The 17,134-nt window shown below is 47.8% G+C and overlaps 2 protein-coding genes across 5 annotated transcripts; both read left to right on the forward strand.

Annotated features, from left to right (window-relative positions):
• Positions 1–90: 90 nt before the first annotated feature.
• S100a5 (S100 calcium binding protein A5) lies at positions 91–5,395 on the forward strand. Of its 4 annotated transcripts, none has more exons than XM_006501180.3 (3): positions 91–242; positions 3,417–3,572; positions 5,122–5,395. In XM_006501180.3, exons 2-3 carry the CDS (start codon positions 3,435–3,437, stop codon positions 5,263–5,265), a joined length of 282 nt encoding a protein of 93 aa, XP_006501243.1. In that variant the 5' UTR covers positions 91–242; positions 3,417–3,434; the 3' UTR covers positions 5,266–5,395. The 4 variants fall into 4 exon arrangements, with proteins under 4 accessions (XP_006501243.1, XP_006501242.1, NP_035442.1 ...); XM_006501179.1 differs by lacking the exon at positions 91–242 and adding an exon at positions 2,040–2,143; NM_011312.2 differs by lacking the exon at positions 91–242 and adding an exon at positions 2,133–2,143 and having other exon boundaries at positions 3,422–3,572; positions 5,122–5,391.
• Positions 5,396–6,504: 1,109 nt separating this feature from the next.
• On the forward strand, positions 6,505–8,025 carry S100a6 (S100 calcium binding protein A6 (calcyclin)). Its single transcript, NM_011313.2, has 3 exons — positions 6,505–6,837; positions 7,354–7,515; positions 7,802–8,025. The coding sequence occupies exons 2-3, from the start codon at positions 7,378–7,380 to the stop codon at positions 7,931–7,933; spliced, it is 270 nt and encodes an 89-aa protein (NP_035443.1). The 5' UTR covers positions 6,505–6,837; positions 7,354–7,377; the 3' UTR covers positions 7,934–8,025.
• The last annotated feature ends 9,109 nt before the right edge of the window (positions 8,026–17,134 follow it).

Consider the following 17,134-nt stretch of genomic DNA (forward strand, 5'->3'; position numbering starts at 1 on the left):
TCAAACTGAAGTTGGGATGGGATTAAAGGTCACATCTGCTGCTGGTTGGGGTCTGGAGAGAAGACAACAGGCCTGCCTGAGTCATGAGGAAGGAGTCTTGAAGCCAGAGAAGAATGGAGAGGTGGACTGGCACTCAGCCCTGACATTTATAGGCCAGGTCCTGGCCTGCTACCCCATCTAGCTCATTGGCTTCAAACACTGGATCAATCCTTTCCTGTCCATGAAGGGTTGGATGAAGAAGGGTAATATAGAGGGAGGTCATTCGTAGTAGCACAAGGATCTCTCTCTTTCTCTCTTTCTCTTTCTCTCTCTCTCTCTCTCTCTCTCTCTCTCTCTCTCTCTCTCTCTCTCTCTCTCTCTCTCTCACACCTTGAGCTTCTGATCCTCCTTGCCAGCCTCCTCAGCACCGGCATTATGGACATATGCTACCATGGATGACTGAAATAGTCATTTTCTTAACATAGTGTCTCCCATAGAGGCTGTAGGACAAGCGATTACCATTACTATTATTATGTTATCTACTATTTTTTTAAGATTTATTTATTATTATATGTAAGTACACTGTAGCTGTCTTCAGGTGCACCAGAAGAGGGTGTCAGATCTCATTACGGATGGTTGTGAGCCACCATGTGGTTGCTGGGATTTGAACTCAGGACCTTCGGAAGAGCAGTCGGTGCTCTTAACCACTGAGCCATCTCTCCAGCCCAGGTTATCTACTATTCTATGATAGTATCTACTATTACTAAGAATCAGGTTGCTTAGAGGAAGACAAGAGACCTCAGGGAGAGTAAAGGAGGCAGGGGGTAGTAGCTAGGTGGGAGGGAAGGAGATGATGGGGAGGTGACCATAGTTTTAGAGACGTAATTTTGGCCATAGGACCTAATAAATAGAATTGAGATCCCCATCTCCTCATCCTCCCACCCTAGAGCACAAGACATAACGTTGCCTCCCTTTGGGATAGGCTTAAGGGCAGTGCTTCTGGGGTGAAGAGGATGGCCTGAGATTAGACGCCAAGCTCTTCCCTGGGTGATATGGAGATGCCTAATGAAAGGTGCACAGAAGCCGTCCCAAGGCTGGCAGGTTTGGTCCTCTTGACCTCAGGCTTCCTTTCTCATCATTTTGTGCTTTTCTCTCTAGCCTCAGAGGACTGGGGTAGGTGACTCAGATGTTCCCTTGGAGTTTGACTACAGAGACTTAGGTCCAGGCTAAGCCTGTCTCCTCTCTTTGCACTCCCAGTCAATTTGCCCATCTTGGGAGTGTGCTCCCTAGAGCATCCTTCTGCATCACTCTACTTTCGGAAACTCCTGTTGCTTAGAGACAAGTCCCAGATGTATTACTAGTGTAATAGTTGTGGTGGGATGACAAAGGGGGCAGCAGAGAGAAAACAGGAAGGCTAGCATGGGACTTCAGCCAAGATGAGTGTTATGCCCCTAACCCAATTCTGTTCTTAGATTCAGTGTGAGTGTTTGCAGAACACAGGCAACTTGTCTTGACCTCTGTGCCAATGATCGTACCTTAACCTGAGCCTCCTCCCCAGTTCATACTCTCAATCCCTTTTCCAGTCCCAAACCTTCCTTTGGACCTCCCCCAATCCTGGATTCTTAGTTCTCCAAGCTAGGAAGTCTCCAACAACTATTTTCCATCTTTCACTTTATGTTAGCTAGTGACTTTAGCCATGTCCTTGGCAGAAATTACCTTCCTTCACTGATCCCATCCCAAGAGGGGTCCTTTCTGCTTTTGGAATGGATTCAGAGATGGAAGGCTTCAGTGTGGCGTTTATCCTAGCATATGGGGAGTTACCCTGTGTTTGACCCACACCTTTTACCATTTTTTTTCTGGAGACTTTCCCTTTCTCTGCCTATTACTTCACCAGATGGTGAGGCTTCATAGGAAAAATGGTTTCTGTTATTGAAAATACGTGTCATGGGTAACTTCATGTGCCATATCTAGCTCTGTTTGTAAATAGCAAGTCAAAATTTCCAGCGAAGGTTCCCTCCAACCTTGTCTGGAAGCCCTCATATTTCTGACCCTTCTCATTGGCTCCACCCATCCTGATCTCCTGGGTACTGGGGACGAGGGAATAAAGGCACTAGTGGGGAGGCTGTGGCTGCAGAATAGATTCTCCAGGTTCACTTCTTCCTTGGTGAGTCCTTCCTTCAGATGACCTCCTTCATTTCTGCTGGGTCAGTCTGGGGGAGAAAACTGTGACAAGACATGGAGCCCCTCCACAAGGAAGGTCTGGCCTTGCTAGTGGGAGCATGCTCGGGGAGGACAGGACAGAGGACTTGGAATTGTGACTGTAAGATACCCTGAGATCCAACCTTGGCAGCAGGAAAGATGAGGCAGGATGATCATGGGTTTGAGGCCAGCTATCTTAAGATACATTGTGAGACACTGTCAGAGGTGTGTGTGTGGGGGAAACCAGCCAGATGTCCCTGCAGAGGCTCAGAGTTTCTTCCTTACCTTGAGTTTTGGTCCTGGCTGAGCCTCTGTGAGGTGAGAAGCCGACAGTCTGAGTGGCAGGAGATGAAGGATGGGTCCTGCCCATTCCAAGAACTTCTTGGGTTGGAGGCAGAGGCTGTCAGTTTCTCAACCACCCTCCCACCCAGCCCGGGTTCTCTACAGGATCTGCAAAAGCCCCTGGTTCTGTGGGCTTTGCTTCCTTCCTCTTTAAGGGGAATGTGTTTTAAGTTTTGCGTCCCACAAGCTTCAGTTGTCTGCTCTTTTGGTGGAGTGGCTATACTGACAGAATTGAGACCATCAATAATCAAACCTAACTTCCAGAACTAGTTCTTACAAGATCCTGGCCATGCTGATAGCCCTGCCCCTCATCTCCTGCCCCTGCCAGGCTTTGGGTACAGCTCTCTGGGCACCAGACTGGAGGTTACTGAGCAAGTCCAGTCACCTCTCTCCTACTTCCTGCTGAGACCTTATCTCCCAGTTTCAGCCCCAGCCCCCTCTGACCCTTGGACTTCTTTTTGACCCCCTTTACTGTGAGACACTCCATCTCAGGTGCCTCAGGATAAAGGAGGGTGACTAGGTGAGAACTGTGGCTGGAAGTGAGTAGGGAAGAGACAAATCCTGACCCTTTCATCTGTTCTACCTGAACCTATACTCTCTTTGTCAGCATGTCTTGATCAGGGAAGCTGCACCTTCTTTGGGGGTTGGACTTACAACTTTAGCTGTTATAGTGTTTGCCATGGCTCTCATTACAACACACACACACACACACACACACACACACACACACACACACACACACACACACACACAATTTTTTTCCCCTTGTTGGTGGAGTTTGGTCTCACTGTGGACTCCTGTCAGTGGTGGTTTGTTTGCAAGAGGGTCTTTGGGTATGCATGACTGGTGAGGAGCAAGCTTAGCTTCTCCAGTGTTGTGATTGTCCTCTCTCCTAGTCCAGGGTACATATCGTTATGGAGACTCCTCTTGAGAAGGCACTGACCACCATGGTCACCACTTTCCATAAATATTCAGGGAGAGAGGGTAGCAAGCTGACCCTGAGTAGGAAAGAACTGAAGGAGTTGATCAAGACAGAGCTGAGTCTTGCAGAGGTAGGTGACTATCCTTCCATATCCCACCACATGCTCTGAGCACTCCTTCTGGGAGATACCCACCTACTCTCAGGGTACTGTAGTTTAAGCAGTTTAAGTGCCAGACTGCGGAAGGGCCAGAGACAAGGAAAGAGCTGGGGAATCCCTGGCTATCGAGTCTCTAGACCTCTGTTCTGGAAAGGAGGAGGTGAGTCTGGGGATGGACTTCTGCCCATGGGAGGCTAAGGAATCGGATACAGGAGACTTTGATGATGGGTTGCATAGCCTGTGTTAGGGATCTTGAGGGTCTGAGGGATGTGGGGTGCTAGGTTTGGCTGTGTACGACTGGAGGGTAGAGATCCTTCTTGATTATCCTCCATGCCTGGCAGAGCCAAGGTCCTAAGTGATGCTAACAAATAGACTAATAGGCTGATTTGTGAACATGGGGTGAGAAGGAGAGAGCTTTGAATCTGATTGGATGGCCATGATAGGCTGATGTGAGGGTCTACTCCATAGAATAACCGAACCTTGGAAATATCCGAGACCTTGTCCATTGGGACTGAGCTGGAGTTCTAGGCCTGGGTACCAACCTCTTATTTATTTTTACAATGAAGTCCTAAATACCAGTGTCCCCCTGGAGACAAGGTTCCTGGAGTATGTCCACGGGCAGTGGCGAAGCAGCTGCCACACTTCTTAGGCCTCTGTGACCTCTCTCTCTGAGGCATGTGAAGTTTACCATAGCATATACATTTCCTTTTCTTTTTGAGATAGGATTTCTCTGTGTAGACTTAGCTGCCCTGGAACTCACTCTGTAGTCTCTTACCTGGCCAGCCTCTAGCTCACAGAGAGCCACTTGCCTCTGCTTTCTGAGTGCCCCCACACCTGGCCTGGCACATACACAGTCAATCCCAGAAACTGTTTTGCTATCCTGGAGCTAATAAAGGTAGAGGGGAGGACCTCTGGTTCATCTGGTGCTAATTAGGGGGACAGAGCCCCAGGGGAGGAGCCCAGTCTGGGGACCAGGATCGTGTTCCAGAGAAGCAGTTTCCAGCATCATGACTAGCAACATCCTGCATCCAAGGGAGACCTAGAACTGATTGCAATGGAGGGAAAGCAGGGTCTACAAATTTGCATCTCCTTGTTTTACCCTAAGGCTCTGTCTTCAACTTCCTAGTAGAGCCAGGGTGCAGGGACCAAACTGGGAGGAGGACATCTGGTGCCAGGCCAGGTTTTAGGGTAGGGGGCATGCTGGGTTCTCAGTTCCAGTATACTGATCTTACAGAGAGTGGTGATGTCTGGATCCTTTACCAGCTTGGCCTTACAGTGCAAGCAGGATAAGTCTAGGACTTAGCTCAGGATGATGCTCAGGGCCACATAGCCAGACCTCAAGCTGTTTTCAGTAGGAATTGGTATGAATTACAGATTATTATTTCTTTGGATGGGAAGATGTCCCAGGAGCAAAGGCTAGACTAAGCCTTCCTACTGTAATTCATTTGGAATATGGTCCTGTGGTAAAGGTGTGGGCTGGGGCTGGGCTGCTGAGTAGTCTCCTCCTCTTGGGCCCTTGTAGAAGATGAAGGAGAGCAGCATTGATAACTTGATGAAGAGCCTGGACAAAAACAGCGACCAGGAGATTGACTTCAAGGAGTACTCTGTGTTCCTGACCACGCTGTGCATGGCCTACAATGACTTCTTCCTAGAGGACAACAAATGACCAGGACACTGGCAGCTCCTGATCCTGACCTCTGCAGCCTCTTTAACTGCCCCTCCTATGGCCCCTGCCCTTCTCTTTCTCCCAGATGGATCCTTCCAGCAGAGAAATAAAGCCTTATCCATTACACGCACTGGTTTTAAGGTGGTTTGTGTCTTGGCTGAGGCAGGGGAGAACAGACATTTTGGACCACTAAGCCTTGGGCCACACACAGGTGGTCTGTGGATAGCAGGAGCTGGGCTCTCATCCCTCTTCACTGGCAGTCCTTCATCATGGACATTGTTGGAGGTGTCCTGACTTTGTTCTGCACTCCTGTAAAATAACAAAGCTGCCCAGACAGCAAAGATGCAGAGAAAACAAGAGAAAAGGCCGTGAGAGCTAGGAGGCCAGAGGGATGGGCTGTGGCCCAGCAGTGATGGTCCCGCAGGTCTGACTTGGGGATAGCCCGCAGGAGACCACCCCAGGAGCCCTTCTCCTCTCCCTTCCAGGAACACCCCTCCCATTACTCACTGAAGAGTGACTTCAGGATGCTAATCCCTCCCCACACCCTACCAACTTCCTCTTCTCAAGACTCCTCCCCATTACCCCCCCCCACCCCAGGAGAAAATGTTCAAAACTTTTCACTTGAGATGAGTAACTGAGAATGCTCGCTGGGCTTGGCTCTACTATGTGCACATTCATGCATAAGCTGCTCTAAGGATGAAAATCCAGGCAGTGAGTGGGAGGAGGCGAGTGATGTTGCTAGAAATTTATGGTTGGTGGGGGATGCTGTTTAAAATCTTTTAGACTGTGTTCTTTCCCCATGCCCCCTTTGATACAAGGCTCAAAATTCTACCTTTTGGGATCAACGTCTTTAGCTATATATCAAGATTTAGACCAGTGGTTCTCAACCTGTGGGTTGAGACCCCTTTCACAGGAATTGCCTAAGACCATCTGAAAACACAGATATACACATTAAGATTCATAACAGTAGCAAAATTATAGCTATGAAGTAGAAACGAGAATAACTTTATGATTGGGGGACCACCACAACTTGAAGAACAGTATTAAAGGGCCGCAGCATTAGTCAGGTTGAGTGAGAACCATTTCTTAGAGGATGTGGTAGACAGACTGCTTCCCCTCCCTCACTTGGGGACCTTGCCACTAGAGGGCAACAGCATCAGTGTGGTTCCCAGTCCCCCTCACACTGATGCTAACTTTAAGGACACTGCTCTCGGGCTGGCAGAAGGTTCAGCACACAAGCCAGAGTTTCGAGTCACGTGCCAGAAGGGAAAACTAAACACGGAATTAGAGAAAACTTGATGCCTCTGGCTTGCACTGGTCTCCTTTGGGCCCGTTAGGGCCCGCTAAACTCCCTCATTCCGCTCCTAATCCTGGACAGTCCAGGCAACAGGGGCGTGGAAAGTTGAGGGGGCTGGGATGTTCGTTTGCCTTGCCTCAGGCGCTGGGTGGGGTCGGGGCGTGCCAGCACTCCCTGGGCGGACCTCACGGATGCTGGCCACTATAAGGCCGGCCAGACTGCGACACATTCCATCCCCTCGACCACTCCTTTGGCGCTTCGCTGTCGACCGTGCGGTGAGCTCTCGCTGGGGGGTCCCTCTAGGGTCTTTCTGCTCCTGGGCAAGGGGTTAAGCCACTTCCTTCCCCCGTCAGCCTCTGCAGGCTCAGTGGGTGGAATGCATTGGGATCCAAGTTTTCGGAGCCCAGGGAGGCAGGGAGAGCCATGATTAGGTGGGTTGTATCAGGCAAACCCAGAGGCTAATGCATCCCTATGGGGCGGCAACCTGAGTCTGCTCTTCTGGGGTGCAGGAGGGTTTGCCCTGGGTGTGTCATCGTCCCAGTGTGTGGCTATGTCAGGAGGTGCCCAGGGGCACTCTCCATTCTCTTCCTTGCTCAGTCATATGCCCTAGTTCTCTTGGAAGCCCTGGAGGACAGTGCTCACAGATCCCAAAGCCCCTTCCATTCTTATATCCCTCACCTAAGTTGCCCCGGCTGCCACCTGTGTTGGCTTGAGACTGACTGCCTCAGGCAGGGGGGTGGTGAGAGAACTCTCTGCTATCAGCAGCACTGACTAGCCCCTCTGTCAAACAGCTTCTTCTAGCCCAGTGATCAGTCATGGCATGCCCTCTGGATCAGGCCATTGGCCTTCTCGTGGCCATCTTCCACAAGTACTCTGGCAAGGAAGGTGACAAGCACACCCTGAGCAAGAAGGAGCTGAAGGAGTTGATCCAGAAGGAGCTCACCATTGGCTCCGTGAGTAGCCCCTGTCCCGGTTCCCCCTCCTGCCTCTCATCTGAGTGGCATTTAATCACAGTTCCTGATCTTACTTCCTGTGGAGGGATGCTCGTATGCCTCCATGCTGCCCTGTCCCCTGAGGGAGGAGCAGGGGCTGAGGAGAGTAAATCAAGGTAAACCCAAGCTGAAGGCCCATCTTTGGTCCCAACGAGCACTTGTTTGAGAGAGGACTTCCAGGGAAGGGGTAAGGAATCTAGGGTGTTGGCCACCACTGAGTGTGGACTTCTCCTTCTTAATGTATTAGAAGCTGCAGGATGCTGAAATTGCAAGGCTGATGGATGATCTGGACCGTAACAAGGATCAGGAAGTAAACTTCCAGGAGTATGTCGCCTTCCTGGGGGCCTTGGCTTTGATCTACAATGAAGCTCTGAAATAAAATGGGACCGTTGAGATGACTTCCGGGGGCCTCTCTCGGTCAAATCCAGTGGTGGGTAGTTATACAATAAATATTTCGTTTTTGTTATGCCTACTCATGTGTTCTGGCTTCCCACTGATTTCCAGTTGCTTCCTGCCTTGCTGCTGGACCCACCATCCAGTGGTCTTAGTCACAGTTAAACTCTGGGAGTAGTAGCTCATTGGCCCACCAGGCCAGGTCTGCCAGCTGACCAGGAATCTTTATGGGTATTAGAAGAGGAGGCCCCTCTAGGCAAAGCCACTCTAAACAAAGGCTCAATCAAGTGACCTTCAGGAGAAAGTGGCCTTTAGAGGCAGGTCTGCAGTAGTCCCAGCAGTCTCCTGGCAGACACACTTTGGTCTGGGTGTGGTGAAACAGGGAGTACTAGGTGGGCCCTGACGTTGGGCAATCCACCTTTTCACTGTGTGTTTGTGTGTTATATGAGGGAGGCGTGGGGAGAGGCACATCTGAGGTGAGCAGGGAGGGACACAGGATGACTGAGTTTTCCGTAGCTGCCTGTGTTCCAGTTGGAGGTGGAGGAGACTGTAGGAGACGGTCCCTAGTGTCAGGTATGGGGTCCTTTTTGTTGAGCTAAGGAGCTGGCAGCTCCACGCACATGTGACTCACGAGGTGCTCGCAAACAGGGCAGGGCTGGGGTCCCGAGACATGCCAGATGCGGCATCAGGCCTTTCTGTCAATATTGACCCAGCCTGTCCCTGCAGAATGACTCATGGGGCTACTTCCCTGGAACGTAGTTGAACCCTCAATCCCTATCAGAGTAGATGGCCAACGGAGTAACTGTCTATTGTGTACAGTTAAATCATAGGTGTGGGGGAAGCTGTGTGTGATGTGTCTGGGTGTCATGGAGACAGCATTTGTTGCTATTCCTCCAGGGAAGGCCTAACCCAAGTTGGACAACATCCTGGCCAAGCCCCGAAGGGCAAAGATCTGGACTTCATGTGGAGACCATAGCTGTTTTCACTTCTTACTACCCACCCCTTCTCCAATCCACTTAAGACGTTAAATGGTCTTCCCATGCTCTGGGTGGGGCAAATAAACAGCAACAGCTGTATTTCTTAAAAACCTTTCTTCTCCAGCAGTGTCCTGGTCTTACCACGTTGTTGGACAGCCAGAGGGTCCCCGGGTGGGCCACCCCCATTCCATGCTGTTCAGTATAGGCTCTATTCAGTGGCTCTGGAAAAGTACACCACACCCAGTTGTTGATACTTTGGGGTGTGGAGGGATCGCCCTCTTGTGGACAGAGAGCAGGTTACTGGTAGGGAGGCTGCGGTTGGTGGTGGTGGTGGGGCGTGTCAAGAAGGAGTGGGGGGTGGGGGGAGGAGCCTGGCAGGTGGGCATAGGAAGAAAGTCAGTTAATTTTCTGAGCCTTGTGGAAGGAGCACCAGCGGCACCGTGGATGGGAGCCAAAGCTTAAGAGGTCTGGGCTGTGAGAGGGGGTTGGAATTAGCTATTCAGGGAATGTAAGAGTCGAGCCATCGTTTAGTTCTCAGCAATCAACCCTACTTCATCCGAGGTACATCTATGATAAGCAAGTCAAGGGAGGGAAAGTTTTGTTAAAGACAGGTGGAATCCAGTCCCATCCTGCCCTCCTCTTTCTGTGGTTAGATGGTCAGACAATCATCTAGGCTCTTGGAGGGCAAGGGGGAATTTTTTTTTCTTTTAGGTACAGGGCCTGGTGGTGGAAGGAGATGCTTGGTCCCTTAGGAGGCCGGCAGGCAGGCTTTGCTGTGTATCAGGATCACAAGGCTAGAGAGGAGATGAAGGTGCAGAGCTCATCTGCTAAATAAAACTTCACCTCCCTGGGCATGATGGTGCACTTCTTTAATGCCAGCACTCAGGAGGCAGGCAAATGGATCTCTGTTGAGTTTGGGGCTAGCCTGGTCTACACAGAGAAATGCAGGCCAATCAGGGCTGTATACTGAGACCCAGTCTTAATGAAAAAGTGAGGTGGGTGGTGGGGTGGGGTGGGGTGGGGTGGGTGGTAGGGGGAAGCTTTGAAAAAAGGAACAAAACAAAACAAAGTGAGATAAAATGAGTAGCAAAACATTTGCCTGTGTTGGGGGTATAGTTTAAAACTGAGACGTAAAGGGCCATTGACTGGAAATTTTGGTGGGGGCAGAAGGCAAGGAGTGGAATTGGGTGTGGTCAGGTGTAGACTGACTTCTTTCATTAGTCCAAAAGATTTCAGGTTGGCTTTTGAGCATCGTCTAGGTCCCCAGGAGAGGGTTGGAGCTGGGGACTTTGTAGTGGATTCCTTCCCTGTACATGGCCGAAGACTATACCCAGAGGCTGGGCAGAGGGCATGGTCCTGCTCTCCCTTTTCCTGTAGTCAGCTCTATTCTTTCTTTGCCCTGCCTAAGTAGCACTAACCCTATCATCTAGTTACCCTTACACATGGGAGGTTGGAACAGTGGCAACTGGGTCCATAAACTGGGTGGTCTCCCAGGTTGGCTGTTGGCATGGGACTGACTTGGGATGTATTATCTGTCCTCTGCCATGGATATCAGAAACTGTCAAGAACACCAGCACCACTTCCCACAGTGTCTGTGTTCCACAGTACTTGCATTTGTACAGGGTGTTACTACAGTTACTGTGGCCTCATCTCCCAAAGAATTATGTGTAGTGTGGGTTACTAAAGGCTAGAGTTGCAGGTTGTCCACCAAGGAGGGACAGTAGAAGTTCTTGGAGGGAATGAACTCTTCTGACCCAGGCCAGCTCATCAATGCTTTCCTCTGCTGCTTCAGGATTTAATGTCACTCTTTCTTCTTCATGCCTGTCTCTTAAATGTTTTAATTAAATATCAAGAATGTACAAACAGCTTATAGACTACACCAAAAATATAAAAATTGCAAACCAAAACAATATTTGTCAAAGAAACAAATATTGAGGCACATGTCTTTAATCCTAGCAGTTGGGAGATAGAGGCAGGTGGATCCCTGATTTTGAGGCCAGCCTGGTCTACAGAGTAAGTTCCAGGACAGCGAGGGCTACACAGAGAAACCTTGTCTCAAAAAACCAAACCACAAACAAACAAAACTAAAAACAACAACAACAACAACAACAACAAAACCCCAAAAGACCAACCAACCAAATAAACCAAAAAAACCAACCCCTGACCATTTTGCTGAGGTGAGTCAGTGGGTAAAAACATCGGGTGTTAAGCCTGCTGACCTGAATTTAATCCCTAGGACCCACATGGTGAACAGGGAGAACTAATTCCTGTAGGTTGTCTCTGACTTCCACATACATGCTGTGGCATGTGTGCCTATATATGTGTGCACACATGCATATGCACACAGAAATGAATAAATGTAATACAATTAAAAAAAAAAAAGAGAGAAATAGGGTTAGAGAGTTAGCTCAGCAGGGAACTGAAACTGTTTACAGTTCCCACGTGGGGCAGCCTGAACTCCAGATCCAAGAGAAATATCTGGTGCCCTCTTCTGGTCACTGCAGCCATGTGCACTCAGTTGCACATTTTATTTTTTCCAAAACATATATACATCTAATTAAAAAATATCTTTAAAAGATACTATAACAGATATATGGTTGATTACTTTTTCTAGAGTGGGTCAATGAGCCAGGCAGACATTGGTGTACTGGTTCATCAGGGATCTAATGAAGGAAGCAGATTAGCAGCCAGATGATAAAGATGCCCAAGGCCAGGCATGTGAGGAGTAAAGGACTCTCCTGCCTTTTCTGAGCACTTTACACTCAAGGAACCTTTACATATTCTGCTATCTGAGCCCTCTTATTCATTTTACTTTATACAGGCTCATGTAGTCCCAGAGGCCTTGATCTTGCTTTGTGGTTGAGGCACGTTTTGAATTCCTGATCCTCTTCCCTCTCACTGCTGAGTGCTGGGAGAACAGGTGCATGACACTATAGCTGGCTTGAGCCGGATCCTTTCAGGTTATTGATGGAAGCTTCGTTAGGAAGCATGATTGATTACATCCCTAGCCATTGACCAAGTTTGCCTTCAGCCCTGGAGGTTGACATGTGAGGATGAAAGTGTTAATTATGAGCATCCGGGTCTTTCTGATGACCAACTCCATCTTATCTTGGGCTACTGGGCATCTCATTAGTGTACAGTCCTAAGGTTACTGTTGCTGTGGGGAAACACCATGGCCAAGTTGTGGAGGAAAAGGTTTATTTGGCTTATACTTCTACATAGTAGGTCATCACTGAAGAAAGTCAAGTCAGGAACTCCAACAGGGCAGGAACCTGGAGGCAAAAAGCTGATGGAGAGGTGGTGGAGGGGTGCTGGTTACTGGCTTGCTTCCCACGGCTTACTTAGCCTGTTTTCTTATAGAACCCAGAACCACCAGCCCAGGGGTGGCAGCTCCACCTCTGTGGGCTGGGCCCTTCCACATCAATCATTTATTAAGAAAAATGCCTTCTCCATGGGCATGGCTTGCATATGGTACGCTTACATACATGCAAACAAACCACCAATATACATAACATAAAATGATTAATTCAGGCATGGTACCACAGACTTTTAATTCTAGCACTCTGGAGCTAAAGGCAGGCAGAACTGTATGAGTTCCTTGCTAGCCAAGGTTACTTAAGAAGACCATCCCATAATCAGCCCCCAAACGCTGACACCATTGCACACACTAGCAAGATGTTGCTGAAAGGACCCTGATATAGCTGTTTCTTGCGAGGCTATGCTGGGGCCTAGCTAACATGTAAGTGGAGGCTCACAGTTAGCTATTGGATGGATCACAGGGCCCCCAATGGAGGAGCTAGAGAAAGTACCCAAGGAGCTGAAGGGGTCTGCAACCCTATAGGTGGAACAACAATATGAACTAACCAGTACCCCGGAGCTCGTGTCTCTAGCTGCATATGTATCAGAAGGTGGCCTAGTCAGCCATCATTGGGAAGAGAGGCCCATTGGTCTTGCAAACTTTATATGCCTCAGTACAGGGGAACACCAGGGCCAAGAAGTGGGAGTGTGTGTGTCGGGGGAAGGTTTGGGGGACTTATGGGGTAGCATTGGAAATGTAAAAGAAGAAAATACCTAATTAATCAAAAAAAAAAAAGAAGTAACACAAAATCATCATTGGGAAATCTTAGGTCCCCCAATTACTGGTAATTAAAAAGATATTTTTTTACAGAAAAAAAAAGAAGACCTTGTCTCAAAATAAAATAAAATAAAACCTGAACAAATACCCTCCCTCAAGTAAATAAATATTAAAAAAAATATACTTCAGGGGCTGGACAGATGGCTCAGTGGTTAAGAGCACTGATTGTTCTTCCAGAGGTCTAGAGTTCAATTCCCAGCAACTACATGGTGGCTCACAACCATCTGTAATGGGATCTGATGCCCTCTTCTGGTGTGTCTGAAGACAGCTACAGTGTACTCATATATATTAACTAAATAAATCTTAAAAAAAAATACTTCAGTGTGAGATGTTCCACAATAAAACTTTTTAGAATTTGATTGGCATTGCTTTGATTTTGTAGGGTGACTTATAGAGAATGTTGACCCTTGAAACCCATGAATATGATTTATCTTTCGTTTGTTTGAGTTAGGGTTTCTCTGTGCAGACCTGGATCCCCTGGAACTAGTTCTGTAGACCAGGCTAGCCCCAAATTCAGAGATCTGTCTGTATCTGCCTCTCAAGTGCTGGAATTAAAGTAATGTACCATCATGTCCAGCTCATCTCTTCATCTTAAAGGATTATTTTCAATATCTTTGAATGACATGGAATCATATCTAACCTAAAGGAGGTACTTGTATTAGCTTTCTGCTACTGTAACAAAAGATGTGAAACAGTAAACTTAAGAAGAAAGGTTAATTTTGGTTCACAGTGTTAAAGACTTAAGTTCATGGTAGGTTGACCCTAGAGGCAGTGCACTGTAATGGGAACATGTATGAAATAATTTGCCTCATGGCCTGGATGTAAGAGAGAAGAGGAAGGGGCTATGGCCTCAATATCCCCTTTAGGGGTATATCTCCACTGACAAGAAGACATCTTACTAGGTTCTACATTTTCCCCCTGTGTGTTGAGTGATAGGCAATTCTTCTACCACTGAGCTATAGCTCCCACACCCTTAAACTACAAATTTTGTGGTTTAAAATATTTGTGTATTTGGTCCCAGTAAGTCTGTCTCTTGTACAATGTGTACTAGGTCCATAGAAAAAAACCCAAGGTCAGAGGATACTGGTGTGTGTGGTCCTCAGGAATGTCACCATCCCTGCTAGTCTTCTGTCTTCCCAGGCGCCAAGCCCCACCATCCTAGTCTCCAGCCAAGACCCCACCCTTCTGGTCTATGTCCAGCAAAGCATCTCTTCACTTTTGAGTGTGTGTCTGCCCTCTTCCCTGCCTGGCCCCCACCTTCCCAGTCCACCCAGGTTGGGTAGCATCTCACCAGCAGCCAGCAGCACTTGCCTCAGTCTACCCTCCTCAGGCCCCAGATATCCTTCTGTCCAGGCCTTCCCCATCTTTCAAGAGCCCCCCAAGCTATTCCTCACCCTCAGCCTGGAAGTGGGGCTTTCAAACTCCATTAGTGCCTTTGAGTTGCTCAAGCTTTTTATAGATGTCAGAGATGCCAGGAAAGGCTGTCCTCATTGACTGCTAATGGAAGTGTGAACTGTTATTACTGTTTTGGAAAGTAATATAAATTAAATATACATGTGCCTAGCATCCAGCATCTTCACTTGTGGGATCCACATCATTGAAATAAAAGCATCATTCCTTAAAGATGTAAATATATAAGTACTTCAGTGGAAATATTAACTACTTTTGGTGGAAAAAATGAAGCAGGAAAGGGAGTTGGCAGAGGGCTGCATGAATTGTGGCACTTCTCAAAACGATACACACTTACCTTAGAAAGTGTCTTGAGTCTGGTGTGATGGTACATTCCTGTAGCCCTAGCACTCAAAAGGTGGAGGCAGGAGGACTCCTACAAGTGTGAGGCCATTGTAGATTAAATAGTGAGCTCAAGGCCAGTCTCAAATATATATCTAAAATCCCTGTCTCAAAGCCAAGCGGTCCCAACCCTCATAGACAGAGCTGGGGGATGGGGCAGAACTTGGGGAGCCGAGATGGGAGAGGAGGTGGGGAAGAAGCTCGCAGTGGAGCTCTTCTTGAGGGTGTGGCAGGTGAACTGGGAGCAGAGAGGAACCTGGGAGCCACTGGATATTTCAGGGGTACGTCAAGAGTCACCTAGTGCCCACCCCACGGCAGTGCCTTTTCAGAGTTCTGGGAGCTCGACTCATTTCTGATTCCAGAAGAAGGAGGAGGGGTGGAGAGACCGTGGGCTCCTGCTTCCATCCTTCCTCCAGAGGAAAACAAGAATCACCTATCAGTAGGACCCTCTCCTGCCTGCAGGCTCATTTAGGACTTTCATGTGGGGAGGATCTCACATGATGCTTAGTGAAGAGGAAGTGACACCTTTCCTCTCTCTACAGCTCCGAATGCTCACGTTCTCCCTTGGGTCACTCTGCCTCACTCCTTACAAAAGACATCCCGGCAGGAGCCTCTTGGTGTGCTAGAATGAAGCTCAGGGAATTTCCCCATGCCTCCTTGTCTAGACCCAGCGGGGAGGATGATCAGGATACTGATTCCCCTTCTTCCTTTTTGTATAAAGGCTGCTACTGATTTCCTCATGAATTATCTACAGCAGAAGTTCCTAACCTTTGTAAAGAACCCTCTGACTCCTTTGGGGTTGCATATCAGATATCCTGAATATCAAATATTTACATTGTGATTCATAACAGTAGCAAAATTACAGTTATGAAGTAGCGATGAAATAACTCCATGGTTGGGGTCAGCACAACACGAGAGGAACTGTATTGAACGTACTGAAGAGTTTCAGCGTTAGGAAAGTTGAGAACTACAGCTCTAGAGGAAGGTTCATGTTGACTTCCATCTGCTCCATGCACTTTCCCCTCTGGGAAAAGCATTAACAAGCTAAGATGGACTCATTGACACCTATGAGTCATTGTAATTTCATTTTCCAGCACATATTTATTTTGTGTGTGTGTATGTGTTCCCCATGGCTTGCTTTCTTGTAGAACCAGGGACCACAGCCCAGGAATGGCACCATTCACAATGAACTGGGCCCTCCCTCATTGGTCACTAATTGAGAAAATGCCCTACAGCTGGGTCTCATGGAAGCATTGCCTCAACTGAGGCTCCTTCTTTGATGACTCTAGATGGGTCAAGTTGACACAAAGTCAGCACACTACTTCACAAAGAAGAAGGTGAATGGCATGAAAAGCCATGTAGTTTGCTTTCTGTGTACAAGGAGACTATCCATGTCTTGGTATGTTCCTGAGTGAATTAATTAAAAGATGTATCTTTATAAAAGCCGTGTGAACACTCATGCTGAGAACAGTATGATTTGTAATTTTTTAAATGTAGCAATAACACAGGTGTTCATCAACTCCTGTATGTGTCAACAAAATGTGGTATATACCTGATGGAATGCTAGCCATAAAAAGAACTGAGTACTTATGTGTGCTGCAGAGGTGAACTGAAATCAAGTGAAGGAGACAGTCATTAGAGGCTAGTGAGTGGTTTCATGTCTATGCAATTCCCAGAGTGGACAAATGCAGAGACAGAAAGTGTGTTAGTGGTTGTCTGAGACAGAGGGAAGGACTGTCAGTGGGCATGAGGTTGCTAAAGGGATTAAAATGGGCTGATATCAAATCATGGTAGTGGTTATAGAATGCTGAGTTTATTAAATGCCTTTGAATTGAAGCCAAAGATGTGCCTTGTCAGTTAAGAGCTTTGGCTGCTCTTAGAGAGGACCCAGGTTGGGTTCTCAGAACCCACGATAGTAGCTTACTGATATACATATAGGCAAAACACACTTTTAAAGATTTAAAAATGTAGAACTCTGACATTTTGTGGATTTGTGGGTGCTTTTTGAGGCAGGGTCTCATTATATATCCCTGGCTGGCCTGAAATTCACCATGTAGCCTAGGTTGGTCTCTAATGTGTTATCTTATCCTGATCACTGATTCAGGTACTTGTGTTATCCTCCCCTAGCTCAGCGGTCCTTACTAGCTTAGCAGAAGTGTTTTGTGGGTTCACCTGATCCCACACCCAGAATTTTCTGAAGCTGGGAGGGCAAAGGGGTCTCAGAGGTTTTGTTGTGTTAGAACAGTCACAGTAGCTGCAAAATGAAACAAAAGGCCTCAAGAAA

This window comes from Mus musculus, chromosome 3 (genome assembly GCF_000001635.26).
Source record: "Mus musculus strain C57BL/6J chromosome 3, GRCm38.p6 C57BL/6J".
In the NCBI taxonomy this organism is placed as follows: Eukaryota; Metazoa; Chordata; class Mammalia; order Rodentia; family Muridae; genus Mus; species Mus musculus.